Source organism: Cynocephalus volans, chromosome 2, assembly GCF_027409185.1.
Source record: "Cynocephalus volans isolate mCynVol1 chromosome 2, mCynVol1.pri, whole genome shotgun sequence".
In the NCBI taxonomy this organism is placed as follows: Eukaryota; Metazoa; Chordata; class Mammalia; order Dermoptera; family Cynocephalidae; genus Cynocephalus; species Cynocephalus volans.
The window spans coordinates 133,265,734-133,287,853 of NC_084461.1; the positions used below are offsets into that span (position 1 = coordinate 133,265,734).

The 22,120-nt window shown below is 40.1% G+C and overlaps 1 protein-coding gene across 1 annotated transcript; it reads right to left on the minus strand.

Annotated features, from left to right (window-relative positions):
- Positions 1 to 4,869: 4,869 nt before the first annotated feature.
- Positions 4,870 to 15,708, minus strand: RBM22 (RNA binding motif protein 22). Its single transcript, XM_063086589.1, has 11 exons — positions 15,541 to 15,708; positions 15,084 to 15,137; positions 14,078 to 14,107; positions 13,313 to 13,445; positions 10,329 to 10,429; positions 10,071 to 10,243; positions 9,112 to 9,312; positions 7,923 to 8,087; positions 7,585 to 7,673; positions 7,251 to 7,382; positions 4,870 to 6,006 (listed from the first exon to the last, which is right to left on the minus strand). The coding sequence occupies exons 1-11, from the start codon at positions 15,592 to 15,594 to the stop codon at positions 5,876 to 5,878; spliced, it is 1,263 nt and encodes a 420-aa protein (XP_062942659.1). The 5' UTR covers positions 15,595 to 15,708; the 3' UTR covers positions 4,870 to 5,875.
- Positions 15,709 to 22,120: the final 6,412 nt, after the last annotated feature.

Sequence of the window (22,120 nt, forward strand, 5' to 3'; positions counted from 1 at the left end):
AAGTGGTATAAATAATTTCAAATATATCAATTATCACAATAAATGTAAGTTGACAAGACTTAGTTTAAAGATCAAGACTCACAGATTGGATAAAACATAATTTCGGCTCTGTACTGTTCATAAACAGCACTCCTAAATATATGACACAAAAATAAAATGAAAAAATGGAGAAAGTTATACCGGTTAAATACTATCCAAAAGAAATGTGTTCTAGCCACATTAACATCAACGAAGACTTTATAGTGAAAAGAATTATTTTGATAAAGAAGGTCCTCATATAAGGATAAACCCATAATCACAGTGGAAGATTTAACACATTTCTTTCAATTATTGATGGATTATAAGACAGATAATTAGTAAGAACACCAAAGATATGAAAAATAAAATGGAAGAGTAGTATTCTGCATCATCAAATTAGAGAATACTCATTTTCAACTACATATAAAACATATTTTCAACTACATATAAAAACAAATGCATATTTCAACTACATAAACAACTGAACATCCAAAATTAAAAACTTTTGTGCATCAAAGGACACTGTCAAGAGAGTGAAAAGACAACCTGCAGGATGGGAGATTACAGTTCAAAGAATAAAGTTAATAGCTATGAATCTGTAGGGATGTAAATAAATTATTTAATAAACAAATAAATAAATGAGGGAGAAGGGATGATTCTTTCTTACTCCTTACAGAAGATCTTAAAATAATACATGTAGATACTTCCCCCTTTAAGGTGTGGAGCTTATTTTCCCTCCTATTGATTGTAGACTGGATTTACCAATGTGCTTCCAAAGAATAAAGCATAGGAAGGGAAAACATAGCAACTCCACAAAGGAAAAACCTGGAAGTCACCACCTTAGCCAAGTAATCAAGGTTAACACCATCAGTGATATTCAAATTTCTGATATGAAATAATGAGAAGGGCATTTTTCCTTGGTACTTTTCCTCAAATCCTTAACCCCAGTCTGATCATGAGCTAACATCAGACAAACCCAAATTGAGAGATATTCTACAAAATGCTGGACCAGTACTCTTTAAACCTACCATGGTTATAAAAAAAAAAAAAAAAGAAACAAGAAAAGACTAAGAAACTCAGAGATTGGATAAAACTCAGTCTCCACTAAGGAAACATTAGAACTAAATGTAATGTGGTAGCCTGAACTGGATTCTGGAAAAAGGGTATCAGTGGAAAAAATGGTGAAATCTAAATAATGATTTAGTGTAGTTAATAGTATTGTACCAGTGTTACTTTCTTAGTTTTGAAAAATATACCATGGCTCTGTAAGATGTCAACATCAGGGGAAATGGGTGAGGGTGTGTGGGGCCCTGTACTACCTCTGCAACTTTTCTGTAAATCTAAGGTTATTCCAAAATAAAAAGCTTTAAAATTAAAGAAAAAAAAAATCCCCCCCCCCACAAAAAAAAACCTCACCAGGTCCATATGGCTCCACCAGTGAATTGTATCAAACACTTAAGAAAAAAATAATAGCAATGTTACACAAACTCTTTGAGAATATAGAGAAAGAGGTAACATTTCCAAATGTATTTTATAAGGCCAGAAGAAACCTGACAAAGATATTACAGAAATGAAAATTAAACACCAATATTCCTCATAAATATGGACACACAAAAAACAAAGTATTCATAAATAAATATATATATGTATATATATATGTGTATATATGTATATATATATATGTATATGTATATATATATGTATATGTATATATGTATATATGTATATGTATATATATATATATATGTATGAGGGGTGTATTAGTCCATTCCTGTTGCTTATAACAAAATACTCGGAACTGGGTACTTTGTAAGAAAATGAAATTTATTGCTTACAGTTTCAGAGGCTGGCAAGTCCAAAGTCCAGGGAACACATTTGGTGAGGGTTTTCTCTGATGGTGGCTTTACGGCAACAGAGGTCTCATGTGGCAGAAATTGGTGGAGCAGAGAGAGAGAGAGACTCTAATGTGCTCTCCTTCTAAAGCCCTCAGAACCACACCCCTGACCATCATTATTAATCCATTCATTAGGGCATGGTCCTACAATCTAATCACCTCTTCAAGGCCTCACCTTTCAAATACCATAATAGAATTTCCCACTCTCAGCAGTTACAGTGGGAATTAAGCTTCTAATATATGAGCTTCGGGGGACACGATTCAATCAACAGACAGCAAGTTGTCTTCAAAAAGTTTGAAATATTCATATTATCTTTTAAATATTTTAATTTTAAAAAATTATTTTATTTTTTGTTTATTGAAACATAATTGATAGTGCATATCTGTGGGGCACAGTGTTGAATATCCACACCTGTGTGAAATCATAGTATCTTTTAATTCCATTTTTCCACGTACTTTTTAGTGACTTTTTTTTTTTTTTTAGCAGCTGGCTGGTACAGGAATCAGCCCTTGACCTTGGTGTTATCAGCACCACATTCTTTCATGTGAGCTAACTGGCCAGCCTCCATGAACTTTTTGAAGTACCCTCGTATATTATTCTCATAGATTGGAAGACAATATTATGAAGATGTCAATTCTTCCCAACTTGAGCTATAGATTCAACACAATCCCAATCATAGTCCATGATTTTGTAGAAATTGACTGATTTTAAAATTTATTTGAAAATGCAAAGGACCTAGGAAATCTTTTCAACAAACAATAAATGAGGTCATTAGAGTGAGCCCCATTCCAATATGTCTGTATAAAAAGGGAAAAATTGGATACAGAGGCATGCACATAGGGAAAACACCATGTAAAGATAAAGGCAGAGAAGAGGGTGGATGTTTCTACAAGCCAAGGAATGCCAGTGATTGCAAGCAAACCACCAGAAGCTAGAAGAGAGGTGTGGAACAGATTCTCTCACAGCCTTAGGAGGAACCAACCCTGCCTTGATCTTGGATGTCTAGCCTCCAGAACTGTAAGACAATAAATTGCGGTCATTTAAGCCACCCAGTTTGCAGTAGTTTGTTATGGTATGTGCTGTAGACTGAATGCCTCCCCAAACTCAGTGAAGCTTGATCCCCACTGAAACTACTGAGAGTGGGAAGTACTATTGTGATAATTGAAAGGTGAGCTCTCAGAGGTGATTAGATTGTAGGACCATGACCTAGTTCATGGGAATGTTTCCCAGGGCTTTAAAAGATCATGTGTGTCCCTCTCTGTCTGCTCAGTCATTCTGCTATGTGAGAACCCTGCATTACCATCATTACCGAGGAGTTCATAACAGATGTGGTCCCTGGACTCTGGGCTTCCCAGCCTTTGAAACTATAAGCAATAAATTTTGTTTTCTTACAAGGAGTACTGAGTTCCAGGCATTTTGTTATAAGCAACATTTTAGTAGCCCAGAAAACTAATAAAGATTTTGCTATATTACACAATAACTTCACTAAAATGTGAGATTTTTTGAAAGCCAAATCAGTGAGCCATTATGACATGAAATGGAGGTGAAAGAGGAAGATTCTAGGGTGACAACTGTCACACCTTACTCTGCCCCAAGGGCAGTCACTGCCTTAGTGCAGCTGTCATGTTTTACCTCATGAGCCTTTCCCATAGGAAGAGGATGAGCTGAAAATACTACGAGCAGTGAGAAGGGTTAGGAGGTGAGGCATTATGACAACTCGACAGATTAACATGGCCAAGACATACACAGCTGGGAGGTGCTGAAGTGAGGGTTTGAACTCATGAAATCTGGCTCCAAAATCTGTTTAAAACACCATTACTCAGTATAAACCCAGTATATAAACAAGTGTTTTTTTCGTTTATGTAATCAGATTTGAGAATATCTGTTTTTTATTAGAGTTATACTAGCTGCTGTAGCAGATAATTCCCTAAGTCTCAATGGCTTAATACAACAAAACTTTCTCATATCACAATACTGTCCTCCAAGTGGTGATAGAGGAACCCAGGCTCCTTCCATTGTGAAACTCTGCCATCTTCCAGGGTTTATTCTCCTGTGCATTCAGCCAGTGGATGGGAAAAGAGCGATGAGGACTGGATGAGATGTTTTACAGGCCAGGTCTGGGAATGGCCTAAATGACTTTTCACTTAGTGTACCCCAGCTATGTGCCCTAGAGGAAAAGGCAATGGAATTTAGTAAGCACCTAAGAGTTTTTAATCAAAACCTAATTGCTCATAATTCTGATTTATTTAAGACTGAGCACCTATTCTATACTTCAATTTATGATGTTTTTTAAAAAAATCCATAACCAGATAAGGCAAAAAATTTGGAATCTCCTCCTTCCTGAAAAAGCAAGAATACACAATTGGATAGTTATCTATTTATACAAGTATCTATCTACAGATACAAAAGGGTACAAAAATACTTGGAAGTACTCTATGTTGCTTCACCTATTACTAGAAATAAAATGAAATTTTCCAAATGCTTCTAGATTTGTTTAAATCTTAAACGAAATGTGGCAGATGAAGCTCTCTGGAGAACAAAAATTCTGCAAAGAAGCTAAAACAGTGTGCATCATATGGAGTAGGTCCATCCTGGAAGTACACATTTTAGATCAAAGTGAAATGGAATTGGATTCAGAAAAAATGGATTTACAGATAAATTTTGCCCATTTCCTTTTAAAATTACTTCTATGACTTTTTAAAGCTACCATTTATCAACCACATGTCAGGTTCTGTGCTAAATGGTTTCATCTTATTTCAACCTTATAACTAACTTGAAAGTACTAAAAAGCCTTGGTCTTCTTACCATCACGGAATGGGTAGAGAGATAAAAATCAAAGCAGTTTTTACATTAATATATAAAATTCACATTAATATTAACTTGTTTCTAATTCCCACTGACCTCAAGTTCAGCTACCAAAGGATAGAGAAAACAGAAATCTAGAAATAAGCCCACATTTGGAAAATTGACCCATTTTAATTATTTAAAAACAAAAAACACAACACAACATCAAATTTCCTTTACCATCTACATTCAGTTCATTCAAATATTCTAAGACCAAACAGTTCCCTGCCCAGAAGCAGGAAATTACAATGAGACGCTGAAGACACACGAAGGTGAATGCTGAAGATCAGAGTTCCAGCTGTAGGTCAAAGCCTTCCATTCAAATTCACTCCAATGTTTTTCACTTCAGTTTGTTAAAGAAAGGAAGTTCGTTATAATTTCATCCCAGACACCAGGTTTCTTCAATGGTGCACAGCTCCACGAAATTTGTTTTGTGATATTCCACAATATAGATGATATTGTGTATTTTATTCCTATAGGAATAAAAAATAATTCTCTCTTTTTTTTTTTGGTGATATAGAAAAGTAAAACCAAAAGAAGTCAGATCCCTTTAGTAATAAACAAGGAAAAGGAAAGATCTGAGCTGTGCTAGGTGCTGGTCTTTACCGGTCTTTCTGAAGGTGTGACTTCAAGAGAGTTAAATCACACTTATGCCACTACAATGATTAGTACTGGTAAATTTTTTTTTTTTAGATGATAAAAAGGAAAAATATCCAATGGACATAAAATGGTCAAAAGGTTTTTTTACTGCAGGTCAATTACACTCCCCTCCCCGCCAAAGATACAAAATAAACATATAAATGGGATGGTAACTCCACTGGACATTCCAATTCACCCATCTGCTTGTCCCCTACACAGGTAAGGGGAAACGGCATTAAGTTTTATTAAGCATGTTGCAGTAGTAACCAGATGTGTCCATGGCAGCTTATTTGAGGTCCACTGATCCTTTGAATATGTGTAGGAAAGCCTGGCTGTTGTTCTCCGACTACCCACATTTGAATACATTCAGCTACCATGGAAACTATAAAGGAAGGAAAAAATATATTTATGACAAGATTCATTTACTGGGATTTTTATGTGCCCTTTCTTCCATAGAGCCTCAGAGTGGTGATAATGTGCTAGGGGCTGCTGTGTTTTCCAGCATGAGCTCCCATCCTCTGAGGGTCCTGAGAAGGATAGTGGATTGGTCCTGGAGCCCTCATGAAAGGAGGGGGTGGTCCCATTGGATGGAACATGTGTGGGCCAAAACCTGCAGATGGGAGAGAACAAATTTGTTAGGTTTATAGTTCCCTTGGCAACCTTTCAAACTTCTGAATCTTTCTAAGGTCAAAACCACCTACATAAAAATCAAGGCTGACATGGGGCTTAAGCAAATGTCAGTTCACAGGACTAGCCTAGGCGTATCTGTCTGTGTTATTTCCTCGGTTTTAGGACCTTTCCCCTCAGTCCAAAAAACTCCAAAGGACTCAAGGTATATGCCAGTATGTCACCTGAGCCTCTGCTATTCATCAAACATGCCAAATCCTACCAGAGAGGATTCAATCAGGATTTGAGAGGTGAGGAGGAAATCAGGCTGATGGCAAGACCTTATCATCATTAAGCTCAATGCTTGATACCAGGACGGAGAGGATGTTCAAAACCAGATTTTTTTTTCCCAAGAGAATGGGCTCTGCCACAGGAGAACTGGCTACCTGTGGTTTCCTTACACTGTTCACATTGATACTGACTTTCTCTAGAGCAGGGCTATACAAAGTGCCGGTCCTTGACCTGTTTATTACTAGCCAGACAAGATAAAGAGCTTGAGCCGAAATGAAATTCAGTTACATGCCCAAACACACTGTTTAGTTCACTGGATATTTCTGTAACAAGACATTCTTTTTTTTTTTTTTTTTTTTTTTTTTTTTTTAAGGATGACCGGTAAGGGGATCTTAACCCTTGACTTGGTGTTGTCAGCACCACACTCACCCAGTGAGCCAACCGGCCATCCCTATATGGGATCCGAACCCGGGGCCTTGGTGTTATCAGCACCACACTCTCCCGAGTGAGCCACGGGCCGGCCCTGTAACAAGACATTCTTAATGAAGGAAGTGGTTCACTGATTTACATTCTGGCACAAGCTCCTTATTTTGTCACAGACAGGTAATAAATGCTTTGTGAAATGATACCCACCTGCAGCTCACACCTTTAGCAATAGTGCTCTAGGGCATAGGTTAGGATTTAGTTTACAACAGGGAACAAACTGATGATAGTTCACTGTAATCCAACAACTCCTGCTCTGATTATACATATACTCAGATCTTTAGAAAACTAGTGCCTTTTCTCTCCTTGGCAAGCCAAGAAAAAAATGAAATATCAGGAATCCCAACACATGAGGTTTAGTTATAGACTTCTACAGGGCAAACACAAAGGATTTAGATGCATTAGACATGATGGTGAGGTGTGAGACAGAACTTTCATAAGGATTTCTCTGGGCCACAAGAAAGATGAAGTTACCTGGGGGTGGGGGCGGGGCAATACCAGGGGGTGGTGGCAAGGCAATGTTCACCACAGCTGGGGGACCACTCGGGGGTAGGTTGAAGTAGTTGGCAGAAGCTTCTTCTTCTGCTGCTGGAGGAGGAGGAAGAGCTGAAGGAGACAAAATTGCCAACATTTAAAGGGGAAGACCATTGTGCAACATTGTTTCCACCACCTTTAAGGAAGACCTCAGGACCTCAGAGGTCCTTGCTGGGAGAATGGAGCTGCTGTAGGAGCCAGACCTGGGTCTCGTCTTCTAACAGAGGAACACCAGGGCAGACTGAGCTTAAGTCAGCAAAAAGTCTGCACTTACCTCCTGGCAGTCCTGGAACAGGCTCCAGCTTGATACCAGAATCTGTGGTTCCGTCCTTCTCTTTTTCTTTTCCTCTGGCTGCTTGGGATCTGGGAGACACATATGCACACAGGACATCAGCACTTTGTCCCACCTTATCTCACACCTCTGCTTCTCTCGTTCCCCAGTCAAATGGAGTTCCTTCACTCCTTGCCTCCTCTTCAGCAAATACTCTTTTCCCATAAATGGCACAGTACAGAGTGGATAAAAGCAAAGGTTTGAAGCCAGAAAGATGTCTCCAGATAATGAAAGTTTCTTGAAAATCTCAATAAAGAATTTTTAAATATTCTAATTCTCACCTTCCCCATTTCACGTTGAGTCTGCGGCCATTGACAATCAACTTATTGAAGGACTTCTCAGCAGCCACTTCTGCAGCCTGCCTTGTGGCAAACTGGATGAAAGCACACTGCTGTCTCTGCACAACAGTGATTGTCCGGATCTCTCCGAACTGGTAGAAATGATTTCTGAAGGGATACAGGCAGAGAAAATATAGGAGTTAACAACACAGACATTCCCAGGAGATTAAAAATGGATTATTAACTCTTTCACTAGGCAGGTGGGCCCCCTGGTTATCTACCTAACTACCCCCATGTCTTGCCCTACTATGGGTGGTGCTTACTGAGAGAAGAAAAGAAAAATAATGAGTAAATAAGATTCTCAAACATCTCCAGGTTTTTCTCATGGAGGAAAGGGGGCTCCAACAGGTTCCTTAGGGACCCTAAGCCCTACACCCTAGATAAGGGGTTAGCAAACTACAGCTCTCATGGCCCATAAGCCAAGAATGTTTAAAATTTTTTTTAAAGGTTAAATAAAAAAGAAAAAAAAAAAAAAAAAAAAAAAAGAAGAAGAATATGTGACTGAGACTGTATATGGCCCACAAAGGTTTAAAATATTTACTATCTAACCTTTTGTAGAAAAAGTCTACTGACCCCTAGGGACTGTCTAGCTCACTTAGATAGGGTTTAATAGAGACAAGCTACCAAGGGCAGGTTATAAACTTACAGGAGTTTCTTCTCCACTTTATCTCTTTGGAAGAGGTAATTTCCATTACTATCTGCCCAGATGTCTCATCTAGCCAAGCATAATACAAGCCAAAAATAATACAAATTTATCAAATACCAGTCTCTTTTAAAAGCCAACAATTTAAACCATAAGAGTTTTATAATCACAAAGCTCTCCCTCCCCTAGATAATTAATCATACTTGGATGTGTGCCATCCTTAAAAAATTCTAATCGGCCACTAGGTCAAATAGATCCCATGTAATTATTACCATATGTGTGGATGGATAAGCACTACTGATAAATATTACTACTTTGGCATCATAAAGAACAATTTTATAAAACATCTAGTCAGCATGATACTAACTATAGAGTAGCTAAAGAAAAATGTACTTTGTAAAGAACTATCACGCTTGCCTGTGTTTTTGCAAATAAATCATTTCAGGGCAGTTAAAAGCAAAAAGATGTGTTAAAATTATACCCACAAACCTTAGATCTGTCTCAGTAATGGTATCACCCAGACCACCAACATATAGTGTGGTGATAGTCTTATCCTCTGGTGGATCCAGACGAGGCATTGTTGAAGCCCGTTTTAGAAGCTTATCTGCTACAGGGTCATTGATTCCATAATATCGGTCTTTAATATTCTGATCAGCAAGGGGGTCATCAGGATCTGTAGGCTTTTCATGTCTATGATTCAGGAATGAACAATGCATAAAGGTGAAAAAATGTTGGTATTAACCAACAGTAACTACATATTAAAGTCCAAAATACATACTCTGAAATGTCGTTTGAACTAGTAACCATGGCCATATCAAAATATAATTGTCAAAACAGAAATAAAACCAAGGGATATACTGTATCACACAAGAACTTCCCATTTTCCTAAAAGCTGTTAAAATAGCCATCTAGGTTGCCAAACTTTCCTTGTAAAGAAATACTTTTGGCATGACCCACCTCCAAAGGGGACATATGGTTACCCCTCTCCAGGTCAATGGTTCTTAACATATTTGAGGACTTGCGTTTCACTGTGAATCTGATTAAAGCTAATGGTCCCAGCTTCAGAAAAGGACATAAATTATTTTGGGGGGTGTGGAGAGGGGTTAACCAACCCCAAGTTAAGAACTCCTAATACAGATGCTCAACTATACATTGAGATTCAAGCCATTTATACTATGACAGGGAGAACTGACTCCTCCGGTAGAAACTTTTAAGGTCAGCACCTATATTACATGGCATCGCAATTTAGTTTCCCAAGGCTCAGTTGTAAGTAAAAACTACAATTTAATCAAGCTCTTCTAAATGTAATAATTCTAAGACATGAGCTATATCATGCTAGTTGTATTAACTTTAGATTGTAAAGCAGAAATAGTTTAAGCTAGCATCTCCCACTTCTTAGATGACTGATCATCTGAAAGCAAATACTGAAAGTGCAGCTCAGTTCTTGCCTGTATGGACACTCCTCTCCTCTCTTACACTCTCCTTTCACCCAGAAGGAGCAAATGTGGGGCCGATTCCTTTTGTAGTAGGGTGTGGTCCGGGCCAATTTGAGTAACATGTCACTGGTGGATGTGGCTTTCCCCAGCATGCCAACTGGCCGTGTTCCATCAGAGTTAGAGATCTACATGGGGATGACAAATTCAAGAGGTAAATTATAGACTGTGTCTTATCAAATATAAAACTACATTAAGAAAATGGCAGCATACCTCTCTCTCCATATTCTGTGTGTAGTACTCTTTGTTGACATCTGACTTTGGCATGTCGTCTTTAAAAGATAATCCTGCATCACGAACTTGGATGGGCAGGCCTGGTACAAAGAAAAGGAGGAAAAAACCTCAGATATATTTAAAAACTTATACATACTGAATGTGTACGCAGAATAAAACATCATCCTTCCCTTCTCCACTTTCCTATTTGGTACCAAAGACTTTACTATATTTTTGTTCAAACTCTTTAAAAGCATCATCAGGGGTTCCAGTCAAGATGGCAGAATAGTCAGTACCCAGTGTCACTCTCTCCCACAAATCAACCAATTTACAACTATTAGAAAGCAATGACAGCCAAGCTGGGGCCACTAGAGCTCAGGGGAAGAGTAGGAGAAACCTACGGAGTTCATGAAGGCAGAAGAAGCCACAATGAGAGAAAGAAAGGACTGCTCCCACCATTTTGAGTCCTGGCCACTTCAAGTCTGGAGCTGGTGAGCACACGGAGCAAGAGCTGGCAAAAGCCGCAGCTGTGCCCTTTGTATGAAGCTGCTTGGAGGCAGCAGGGGAGAAAAGAGCCTTGGTGGCCCCCAGATCAGCAAGACCACTGACAGGGTTCCCATGGACCCAAACAGGAGTGAGGAACCACTCAGAGGCTGATGAGTCATCACAAGGGACTGGTGCATGGTCCGTCCCCTGGGAAGTGTTTGGAGTACAGGCGGTGGGGAAGATGGGCCCACTGGGGGAATATTGGGGCCCAGCATCAACGGTTGATCTGCCTCCAGTCAGAGTAGGACCACTCAGTGGAGACTGGTCAGGAATACAGAACTGCAGTTTGCTGAAAACACTCAGGCCCAGAACAAAGTTTCCACACAACCCAGATGTACCAGACCTCACAAGACCCAGAAATACATATGAGGTCAACAATTAAAACCTGAGCTGCATGAAAAGCCTTTCCTAGGGAATCTGCAGGAATGAAGAAATTTAGGTTAGCTAAACTACAGGGCTCAAGTGCTGGTTCCCACAGGAAGTTCCTCCATTTTAGAAGTAAGCAAAATTAGTTCCAGCACAGAGTTTACGTGGTAGGAATAGCAAATAATCCAACACAGAACTGAAAGAAAAAACAAAATTCCCACACATCAGAGACAAAGTTGATATTAACTAGCAAAGGTCTAACACCACCAAAGAGCACCTATAAAAGCTAGAAGGACTGGAAGGCCCCTGGGCTCCGAAGCCAGAGAGGAGGGACGGCTGAGGGCCTCAGCCACCTCCCCCGCCGACCACCGACATCCGCAACCAGCCCAGCAACGACCACCAAGCTGCTGCTGGAAACACCCAAAGTTCCCGAGCAAGGGTGGTGAGAGGCCGAGGGACTTAGCCACGTGACCTTGATATCCCCAACCAGTCCAGTGATGACCACTGAGCCACTGCAGAAAGTGCCCCAGGTCCTGAGCTGGGGTGGTGGGGGGCCAAGGGCTTCAGCAACAGTCCTCTGACATCTGCATCCAGCCCAGCAATGACCGAGCTCCTGCTGGAAGCCCCCTGGTCTCCCCTGCCAGAATGAGGGGGGTGCCACAGGCCTTGATCACACCTCCCCTCCTTCCTCCTTTTCTCAGCCTACTTCCCCTTCCCCTTTCTCTCTCCTCCTCCCCCACAACTGCTCCACAACATCTTAGAATGAGGCATGGAGCTGAAAGAAGCCAAACCCAGCCATAACAAGGCAAGCTGCCATGACTGTCCCTGGGATCTGCTGGGGTACCGAGGTATGGAGCCAGAGGAAGCTGAACCCAGCCACAGCCAGGTAAAGAACACACCAAAAACACCATTTCCACATGGGTAGCCTTCCATAGCTATTTCAATTGCCATGGCTGTTGCAAAGGCAGCTAGTCCCTATAGCAGCAGTCACAGCCACCATGCAGATGGCACACCAGACTCGCAACTTCACTGACACAATAAGAGGCCAGCAGAGACCAAAAAATAGAAGCGGTCCTCTCACTCCACAAAGCACACTCCAGACTAATAGAAGAAGCATCTGATTTACGATAATAGGGGAGGACTTGATCACACCTGTCTCAGCACTGGAAAAATCATCTAGGCAACAAACTGACAGAGGAACAGTTAATCTATCAAATGGAGAGAACAAATCTTTGGTAATCAGTGGGGGAAGTGGGGATGGGAAGGGGAGATTGGATAAGGGGCATAAAGAATAAGTATGATTTGTAACAGTGACTATGCTAAAAAAAACCAAAACTATGAATAAATAAATAAATAAAAGCACCATCAGGCTAGTATTGCTACATAGCATTCTAAGAAATTGTCCAAATTCCTAAGCTGTAACGAAATTTGATGAAGTGAATGCTTTAGAAGATCTTTTAGATGAACAAACTTTGGTTATAGTCAGATTTGAACTGTATATTGATAATGTATCTAGTTTTTATTATAACATGATTTATTTAAAATAAACATAAAAAGTGGTTTATTTTTAGGCTGGCCCTATAGATCCTACAGATAGTCACAGTTATGTAAAGGTCACTCTATTCCAGGACCAGAACACCCCCTTAGCAAACATATAAATAACATTAAATAATAACATGGTCAGGACTCCGATTAGCAGAGTAACTTTCTGAACTTAACATACATAAACTCACACATTTTCCTTTTCCCTTCCATCTTATTGTATAGTAAAAACTCTTGTTAAATTATTTTTCTCAAAAACAAAAAGTCACCTACAGTTTTAAAAAAAAAACACTCCCCAAAGCAGTTACTCTGAAACAGTAACAATATATCAGTCCTAACGCATGACTGAGACAAAAGGAAGGACTCTAGATTAGCCTAATCGTGGTTCTCTTCCTGGAAAAAGCAGACCACAGCAGATATTCCAAAGTGGAATCAAAACCAGAGACAGGGTGAAAAGTGGGAGATAAAAAGACTGGTTTGTTGTTTTAAGGCATCTGCATACTTTCACACCTATTGGACAGTAAACATACCATATTCTAGGTCTAAGAGGCAGGTTTGACAGACATTCTTCAATTTACTGCAGGTTTGGCACACTTCAGTCTTCTTGAAACGCATGCGGACCCCAGGGCACCAGCGAAACACTGTGAATGGCCTGGCACAGATCTGGAACACAAAGCAAGAGCCACAGAGTGTTAATGATCTTGACGTGGACAATCAATCCAGAAGATCTGAAAACAATGGGGGATTCAAGAAGGGATCCCTGAATCTAGGGTTTAGAAGAGAGTTTGGCAATCATCTAATTTGAGCATTATCTGATTTTTCAAACCAATTTACAGCACCCTTTCCCAGTAGTTAAAAAATTCACATAGTACAGAAATGAAATATTCAAAAAGTCAAAGTCCCCCACCACCCTAGAGGTAAGTACCATTAATAATGTGACTGTTAATCTTTTTTGGCGGGGGGAGTGTCATATAATCCTTTGAGAATCTTATGACAGCTATGACCTTCATTCTCAGAAAAAATGCTCCCATGCATTGTCATACAATACCCGATATACAAAAACTGAGGTTGAATGCCCATTCTTGGACATCAGGTTAAGAATCCTTACATCAGAGGGCTCATTTTCTTACCTCCCACCCTAAACAGTTATTAGCCAATGAAAATATCAATGACATATGAAAGTTGTGTAGTGCTGACTTTTATTGGAGGACCTTAAAGCTGAGTAAGTTGAAGGCTAATTTGGTAGACGAAAGGAAAATAATATAAAATCATAACTCTTTAACAGACACACTTACTTTGCATTCCTTCCCATACTTTTCTTTGGTCTGAAATAGAAATAAATAGAAAAGAATTGGAGTTACAGGAAAAAAACAGATGTCTACTCTTTCCCTAAATACAACCCAAGAAATGTGTCTGGAGATCAATCCCCGGAATCCTAAAGAAGAAACAAAACCAAAAAACCCAACTTTTGGTGGGAAGAGGGTATTTATTCTAATGATGTACTATGAATTATAATCTCTCAAGAGTCTATGGATCTAATACCAAGTAAGTGAGTATCTTTGCAGAGCCACAATTTTTAGGTTCATTTCTGGCTTCCAACTTTGCTCCCCAGAACTAAAATTCCTAATAGTTTCCACAGTCCCTAAGTCAGACAGGATGCAGCCATGGCCAATCCATTTTACAAAGGAAGAAGGTAACTACTATAGACTCACCCTGTGCTGATGCCCTGCTATATAGTAAAATTTCTGTTTCCGTAAGCTATTCAAACATCTCAAACATACCAACACCTCTGAGATTGATCACAATACAGCCCTAAGCTAATTATTATTAACTGTGGCTAATTTTACCCTTGTTTATAAGGATAGGGGATAACTTACACTAAAGAGATTACAAGGTGCAGTTGCCAAAAGGCATTTGACTAGGAGTCACCAAACCTAGTTTTCACTCCTGGCTCTCCTCTTAACCTGCTGAGGTCCCTGGAATCAGAACGTTTGAATTTAAATCCCAGCTCCACTCCTTACTTGCTGAACGAAAAGACAAACTCTCTCTGGTCAACAGACCCACTTTTTAGGTAAATGCTCAGCAAATACTAGCTATTATCATGACTCCTATGCTTCAGGATGGTCGATGAATTCCTAAGTGAAAGAATAAGCGTGACAGTCCTTTGCAAATGGTCCTGCTCTGTAGGGTACTAAAAAGCATCATTTCTTCTGCCTGGCTAAGAGAAACACGTCACAGACTGTGTGCAAGTACCACAACATTGACAGAACAATAACTTCTGTTTCACATGCGATCACTCACCATTCGGATATATGGGTTTTCTCCAAGACACGTCTGGCACAGAATGGGGAAGTCCTGGTGAAAATGGGAAATCTGGTTGAGGCCCAAGCTGCGAAGACCCTGCCACCTCAGTCACACTTGAGGAGAGGGGGTGACGGGGTGGGGGGAGGAGGGCAAGGCAGGAACCCGAAGTCCAGCACGGCTGGGTCGCGGGAGGGGGCGCTGTCTGCACTTCCGGCGGCGGCGGGAGAAAAGAAAATCAGCTCGAAAAGATTGGAGGGGGCAGAGATGGAAAGGGGGCTGGTTCCGGGACCCTGGCTAAGCCCCCTTCCTCCAACCTCCTGCTCTGGCCACGCTAGGCCGCGGCGCTGGTTCCTCCCCGGAATCTCCTGGACCGCGCCGCAGCCCGAGTCCTGCCTGCCCGCATGGGGCCCGGCTTCGCAGGCTCCTTCCGTCCTCCTCCGGCAGGTACACTCACCGCATCCTCCCAGTTCTGCCTGTTGTAGGTGTTGGAACCCAAAGAGGTCGCCATCTTGAGAGCGTCCGGAGGCAGCGCCGGCTTCCGAATTGAGAGAGAGGACCGCCACAATCCCGGGAGGCCCCGAGGCCGGCGCCCGGCCTGTCGACGTCTTATTTACGCGTCTAGTGCCTGCTCCGGGGCGGGGCCTTTGCGTCATGACGTCACCCACTCTTGGAATTTCTTCGCTCGGCAGTTGGGGTCTTAGTGTCGTACACCCTGAAGCTCCCTTCGGGTTGGTTCTTTCGTGCCTACTTGGCACGAAGAGCCACGAGTATCGCTGATTATTTAAAAATTGGGCAAAAGAATAAAGGAACAAATAATGAATGAGGGGCTGGGATTAAAGCAGCGTTAGCTACCAGTGAGCGTTTGTTATGACAAACACGGAGCGAACGTCTTGTGCCACTGTCTCATTTTATTCTCACAATAACCTCTCTGTAGGGTTGCCAGATTTAGCATACAAAAATACAGAACATCTAGTTAAAGTTGAATTTCAGATAAACAACGAATCATTTTTAAAGCATAAGTATATTTGGGACATACGCTAAAAAAGGATTCGTTGTTTATCTGAAATTCACATTTAACTGGGCATCCTGTATTTTAGCTGGCAACCCTACCCTTTAGGCAAATATGATCATCCCTCTTTTATAGAAAAGGAAACTGAGGCTTAGAGAGATTAAGTAACCTGCTCCTGGTTGTGGAGCTATAAAATGATGAAGCCACAAGTCATAAGACATTAGTACGGCTTTTCCAACTTCTGAAATAGGAAGGGTCTTAAGGATGAACATGTGCATTGCTGTTCATTTTTGGAACAACTCATAACAAGTCTGCCAATATTTTACGAATTTCAAGCCATTCTGGTACCACTTTTACATTTGATCTAACCTATCATCAAACTACCCAAACGTTTATTTAAATCACCTCAGTTAAAAAAAAAAAATCAGGAGGGCTGGCCTGTTATCTCTCTCATTTAGAGCATAGTGCTGATAACACCAAGGTCAAGGGTTCTGATCCCCTCATTGGCCAGCCATCCAAAAAAAAAAAAATCAGGTTTATTTAAAGTATAATTTACATACAGTAAAATTTTACTTTTTAGTTATACAGTTATGCATTTTTACATACACTCACCACGATCAAATATAGAATAAATCCATCATCCCCCAAAGTCCCCTTGTCTCTGTAGTCAATCCACTTATCCTCTTGCTCAGCCCACGGCAACCACTGATGATTTGTGTTCTGTCTGTATAGATTTTGCTTTTTCCAGAGTGTCATATAAATGGAACCCTATATAGCCTTTTGGGTCTCTTTTCTTTCACTTAGCATATTGTATTTGAGATTCACCCCTATTGTTACATGTATCAGTAATTTTTTTTGCTTTTTATTGCTGAATAGAATTCCATTGTATGTTTGTAGCAGAGGGTTTCGTTTGTTTTTAAAAGCCATTTGCTAGTTGTTGAGCATTTGGATTGTTTCCAGATATTAGTAAATATAAATAAGGCCATTATAAGCATTCACATAGAGCCTATTGTATGGACATAGGTTTTCATTTTGCTTGTGTAAATGCCTCAAGGTGGGATTATTTGATTATATGGTAAGTATATATTTGCCTTTATAAGAAAGTTCTTGGGTTTATCTGAGCTTCTTGGATCTGTGATTTGTTGTCTTTTCTTATATTTTGAAAATTCTCAAGCATCATCTCTTCAGATATTTTTCTGCACAATTTCTTTCCCATCTTGGACTGCATTTACATATGTTAGACAATTTGGTATTGTCCCACAGCTCTTGAATACTCCATTGTTGTAGTTTCATTCTTTTTCTCTTTAGGTTTCAGTTTGGGTAATTATTATTTTTGGTGGCTGGCTGATAAGGGGATTCAAACCCTTGACCTTGGTGTTACAAGGTGGTGCTCTAACAATTGACCTAACCGGCTAGCCAGTGTGGGTAATTTCTATTGACCCATATTACAGTTTCGTGATTGTTTCCTCATCTATGGCAACTCTACTACTGATGAGTCCATTGAAGATAATCTTCATTTCTTGATTCTTTGTTTTTTATTTCAGTTTGTCTCATTTTTATAGTTTCCACCTTTCTGCTGAAATCTATTCATACATATTATCCATACTTTCAACTAGATTCATTAATATGTTAATCAGAGTTAAAATCCCCATGCAATAGTTCAAACATTTTGGTCATTTCTGTATATGGTCATATGGTCCTGTAGATGGCTTTGTCTATGAGAAATGGGTTGGTTTTTCTTCTTTGTCTCATTTTATTTTTTTATTTATTTTTTTATTGAATACCAGTCATTGCTTGTATTCAATGAAACAGTAGAGACTGAGGTAAATACTATTAGTGCTTGGAAATGGGCAAGCCTCTTCTGTCAGGCCATTTGTGTGGGGTTTGGTTAATCTAGTTAGAAATTGAGCTGGGTTTCCGTTTTGTTGTTGTTATGTTTGCCTTGAGTATACCATAGGTTTCACATCCTCTAGCATTATTTTGTTCTTTAGGTTGGAGCTGAAGTCCTTTGCTCAGCACAGTACTGCTGAGTCTCTTTCTGGGCCCTCGCCCATCCCCCAGCTGCTAATGCATGCTAGGCTGGTAGTGGGAGAGGTGTAAAGGGGTTCTCCATTGTTTTAATTCAATTCAGCCTCAGTCTTTAGTAGGTCTACTGTGCCTGAGTCTTAGGGATGGATATTTTCTCAGCATTCTCTCCCCTCTTCCCTGTGGCAGCTATACCTTGACTTGTATCTGTGGCTGGTCTTGTGGGGGAGAGTTTCTGCCCTTCCCCCTGTGGAAGGAGACCCTTAAGAGTATCGGTATAGAATCCTGGGCTCAGGACTGAATCTTGTCCCTCCCAGTGGTAAAGGTTTTTCTTACTTGCCCCAGCAGCAATGGGTCTTTATCTGTGACCTGGGAAGAGAGGATTTTCCTTTTCCCCCCAGTCGCTTAGGCCTTCTTGCTCCTCATAAAAGAGGGGCCTGGGCAGGGAGGCAAAGTTTCATGCCTTTCCCACATGCATGCCTCCTGCATTCCTCCAAACCAAGGGAGGCTCTCTAAGCTCCCACTCTGCCCATCTTTCTCATGAACACCTGCTGGAGGATTTGGAAAGAGTGTGTAAGTGAATGCAATCTAACTCCCTCTGTACCTTGGGCTACCAGAGGTTGTATATTGTAGCCCTTATTTGGCTTTTAGTAATTCTTTAATATTTTAGTTGATATCCTCTTCCTTCCTTGTATTGTGGCCAACACTTCTTCCTTCCATATTCTGTTACAGGTTAAGCAGTCTAAATGTCCTCTCCTTGGAGGGTTCTGTCCCTTCTTGAAATTCAGGCTATTTGACTGCCATGCCACATAAACTCTCTGATAGATTCAAGGACATTTATGATTTTGTCATGTCCACTTTATGTTTTTGTTTGAGTGGGGGTGACACTCATCCCAGACATCTATGTCAGAGGCAGAAACTTCTGTGGAACTCTGTGGAATATATCAATTCATCTTACTTAAATTTATTTTAAGAAGAACATTTCTACCTCTCTGTATATGGATAATCAGTATCACATTCTTAGATGTAGCCCTAAAAACAAGTACAGTGAAAATGAAACACTGTTATTCAGTAAGTGCTACTATTTACCTACCAAAGGCACTGAGCCAGAAGGCTATGTTTAAAAAAAATGAAGTGTTAAACTTTACAAACATAATAGTACTGATACTTCTCTTTCCTTGATTTAACCAGAAAGGCTGAACAGGGGAGGACATGCGAATGAGAAGGAAACAACTTTCTCACTGTTTGATTCCATATTATTATTTCATTAATTACTTTCATTTTACACTTAAAGTTACAATCTTGTGTAGTGTTACTTTCATTTTACACTTAAAGTTACTATCTTGTGTCAGTGTCTCACACTGTGAAATATAACTTCACCATACATTACTACTAATGTTCTTGACCATCAGAAAATGAGAATAAAGTATTGCAATGCAAAAAGTGACAGACAGGTCTGAATTTTAGAGTTTGCTCTAGGATGCCCTCTGAACAGAGTATAGGAGAAACAGATGAGGAAGGAGCCTGGATGTGGCTCTCAGGGAGTTTGCAATCCAGGAAAGGAGTTACAAACATACAACTCCCCACAATACAATGAAGAAAGAGGTAAATGCCCTGGAGAGGTACAGTGCTGTGGATTAAGATCACATCTAGATGGGAATAAGGAAGAGATGGGAATAAGGAAGAGATGGGAACAGAGAAGTAATCCTGGAGAAGGTACAGAGAAAGGAAAGAGTATTCTAGAGAAAACACCATAACAAGAAAGCACAAAGCAAGTAAGAAGATATATTTGGCTTTTGACAAAAAAGGCATACGATATATTTTTTTTAAAAAGAAAAAGGATGAACTGCTGCTAAAAAGAAATGAGCTATCAAGCCATGAAAAGCATAGTAAATGTATATTACTAAGTGAATATTAATACTAAGCATATTAAATGCATATTACTAAATGAAAGAACCCAGTTTGAAAAGGCTACATACTTGTCTAATCCTGTATTAGTCTGTATCTGTTGCTTACCACAAAATACTTATGCCTTGGGTTGTATGCCCCTCCAAAACTTAATTCTCACTGTAACTGTTGAGGGTGGGAAATCCTGTTATGGTAATTGAAAAGTGGGGCCTTGAAGAGGTGACTAGATTGTAGGACCATGCTGTAGTAAACGGATTAATAATGGTGGTCAGGGGTGTGTTTCGGAGGGCTTTAAAAGGAGAGTGAATGAAGAGGTTAGTCTCTGTCTCTGCTCCACCATTTTTTGCAGTGTGATCCTCTGCTATCACTGTTGCCACCACCAAGGCTAACCAGATGTGTTCCCTGGACTTTGGACTTCCTAGCTTCATAAACAACAAATTTCATTTTCTTTATAAAATACATAGTTCTGTGCACTTTGTTATAATCAACAGAAACAGACTAATACAACTTGGAACTGGGTACTTTGTAAGAAAACGAAATTTATTGCTCATAGTTTCGGAGGCAGGGATGTCCACAGTCCAAGGAACACATCTGGTGAGGTGACTCTACAGCAACACAGGGTGTCACATGGCGAGAATGGCAGAGCAGAGAGACAGCTCCTCATGCACTCTCCTTTTAAAGCCCTCAGAACCATGCTCATGACCACCATTATTAATCCATTCATTATGGCAGGGTCCTCATGATCTAATCACCTCTTTATGGCCCCACCTTTCAATTACCATAATAGGATTTCCCACCCTCCCAACAGTCACAGTTGGGGCCAAGCTTCCAATACCTGGAACTTTGGGGGACACAATTTAAGCTTCAGTGAGTTTGTGGGGGACATTACAGCAAATCTCAGCTATGTCACTCTGAAAAAAGGTAAAACTATGGACACAGTAAAAAGATGAGTGGTTACTAGGAGTGGGAGGGAGGGAGGGATGAACAGGCAGAATCCAGAGAATTTTTAGAGCAGTGAAACTATTCTGTATGATACTATATTGGTATATACATGTCCAAATACTTTTGTTCAAATCCATAGAATGTACAACACCAAGAATGAACTCCAATGTAAACTATGGACTCTGCAGGATAATGATGTGTCAGTGTAGGTTCATCAGTTATAACAAATGTACCACTCTGGTGGGGGATGTTTACAATGAGGGAGGCTGTGCATATATGTGGAGGCAGGAGTCACATGGGGAATCTCTGTGCCTTCCACTCAGTTTTGCTGTGAACCTGAAAGTCCTCTAAAAAGTAAATTCTATTTTAAAAAATACCAACAGCTACATAAATAAGGAAAAGAATGATGTTAATTTATTCAACAAATATTGGTTGCCTACTATTTGCCAGACATGCAGTTAAAAACAAACAAAAAAGACAAAATCCCTGCCCTAATGCAGTTTTTTTCTTAGAATGATGAGTCAGAAAACAAACAAGTATATAGTATAGTATGTTGGACGGTGACTAGTGCTGTGGGGAAGAAAATGAAGCAAACGAGAGGTAGGGATTGTTCAGGGGAAGGCAATTTGCATTATTAAATGGGGTGGTCAGCTCTTTACAATAGCCAAGAGTTAGAACCAGCCCAAATGTCCATTATCAGATGAGTGGATACGGAAAATGTGGTACATCTACACAATGGAATACTACTCAGCTATAAAAACGAATGAAATACTGCCATTTGCAACAACATGGATGGACCTTGAGAGAATTATATTAAGTGAAACAAGTCAGGCACAGAAAGAGAAATACCACATGTTCTCACTTATTGGTGGGAGCTAAAAATTAATATATAAATTCACACACACACACACACACACACACACACAAAACCGGGGGGGGGGGGAAGAAGATATAACAACCACAATTACTTGAAGTTGACACGACAAGCAAACAGAAAGGACATTGTTGGGGGGGAGGGGGGAGGGAGAAGGGAGGGAGGTTTTGGTGATGGGGAGCAATAATCAGCCACAATGTATATCGACAAAATAAAATTTAAATAAATAAATAAATAAATAAATAAATGGGGTGGTCAGGAAAAGCCTAAGAAGGA

Bases quoted from the DNA above. Each gene is read 5' to 3' on its own strand.
- RBM22 (XM_063086589.1), bottom strand. From the start codon at position 15,594: ATGGCGACCTCTTTGGGTTCCAACACCTACAACAGGCAGAACTGGGAG. The intron at 8,088-9,111 runs GTTTGTGGGTAT...GTATCCCTTCAG, and splicing joins ATTACTGAGACAGATCTAAG to AAATCATTTCTACCAGTTCG. The intron at 6,007-7,250 runs GTAACTTCATCT...TCCCATCTGCAG, and splicing joins TGCCCCGCCCCCACCCCCAG to GTTTTGGCCCACACATGTTC.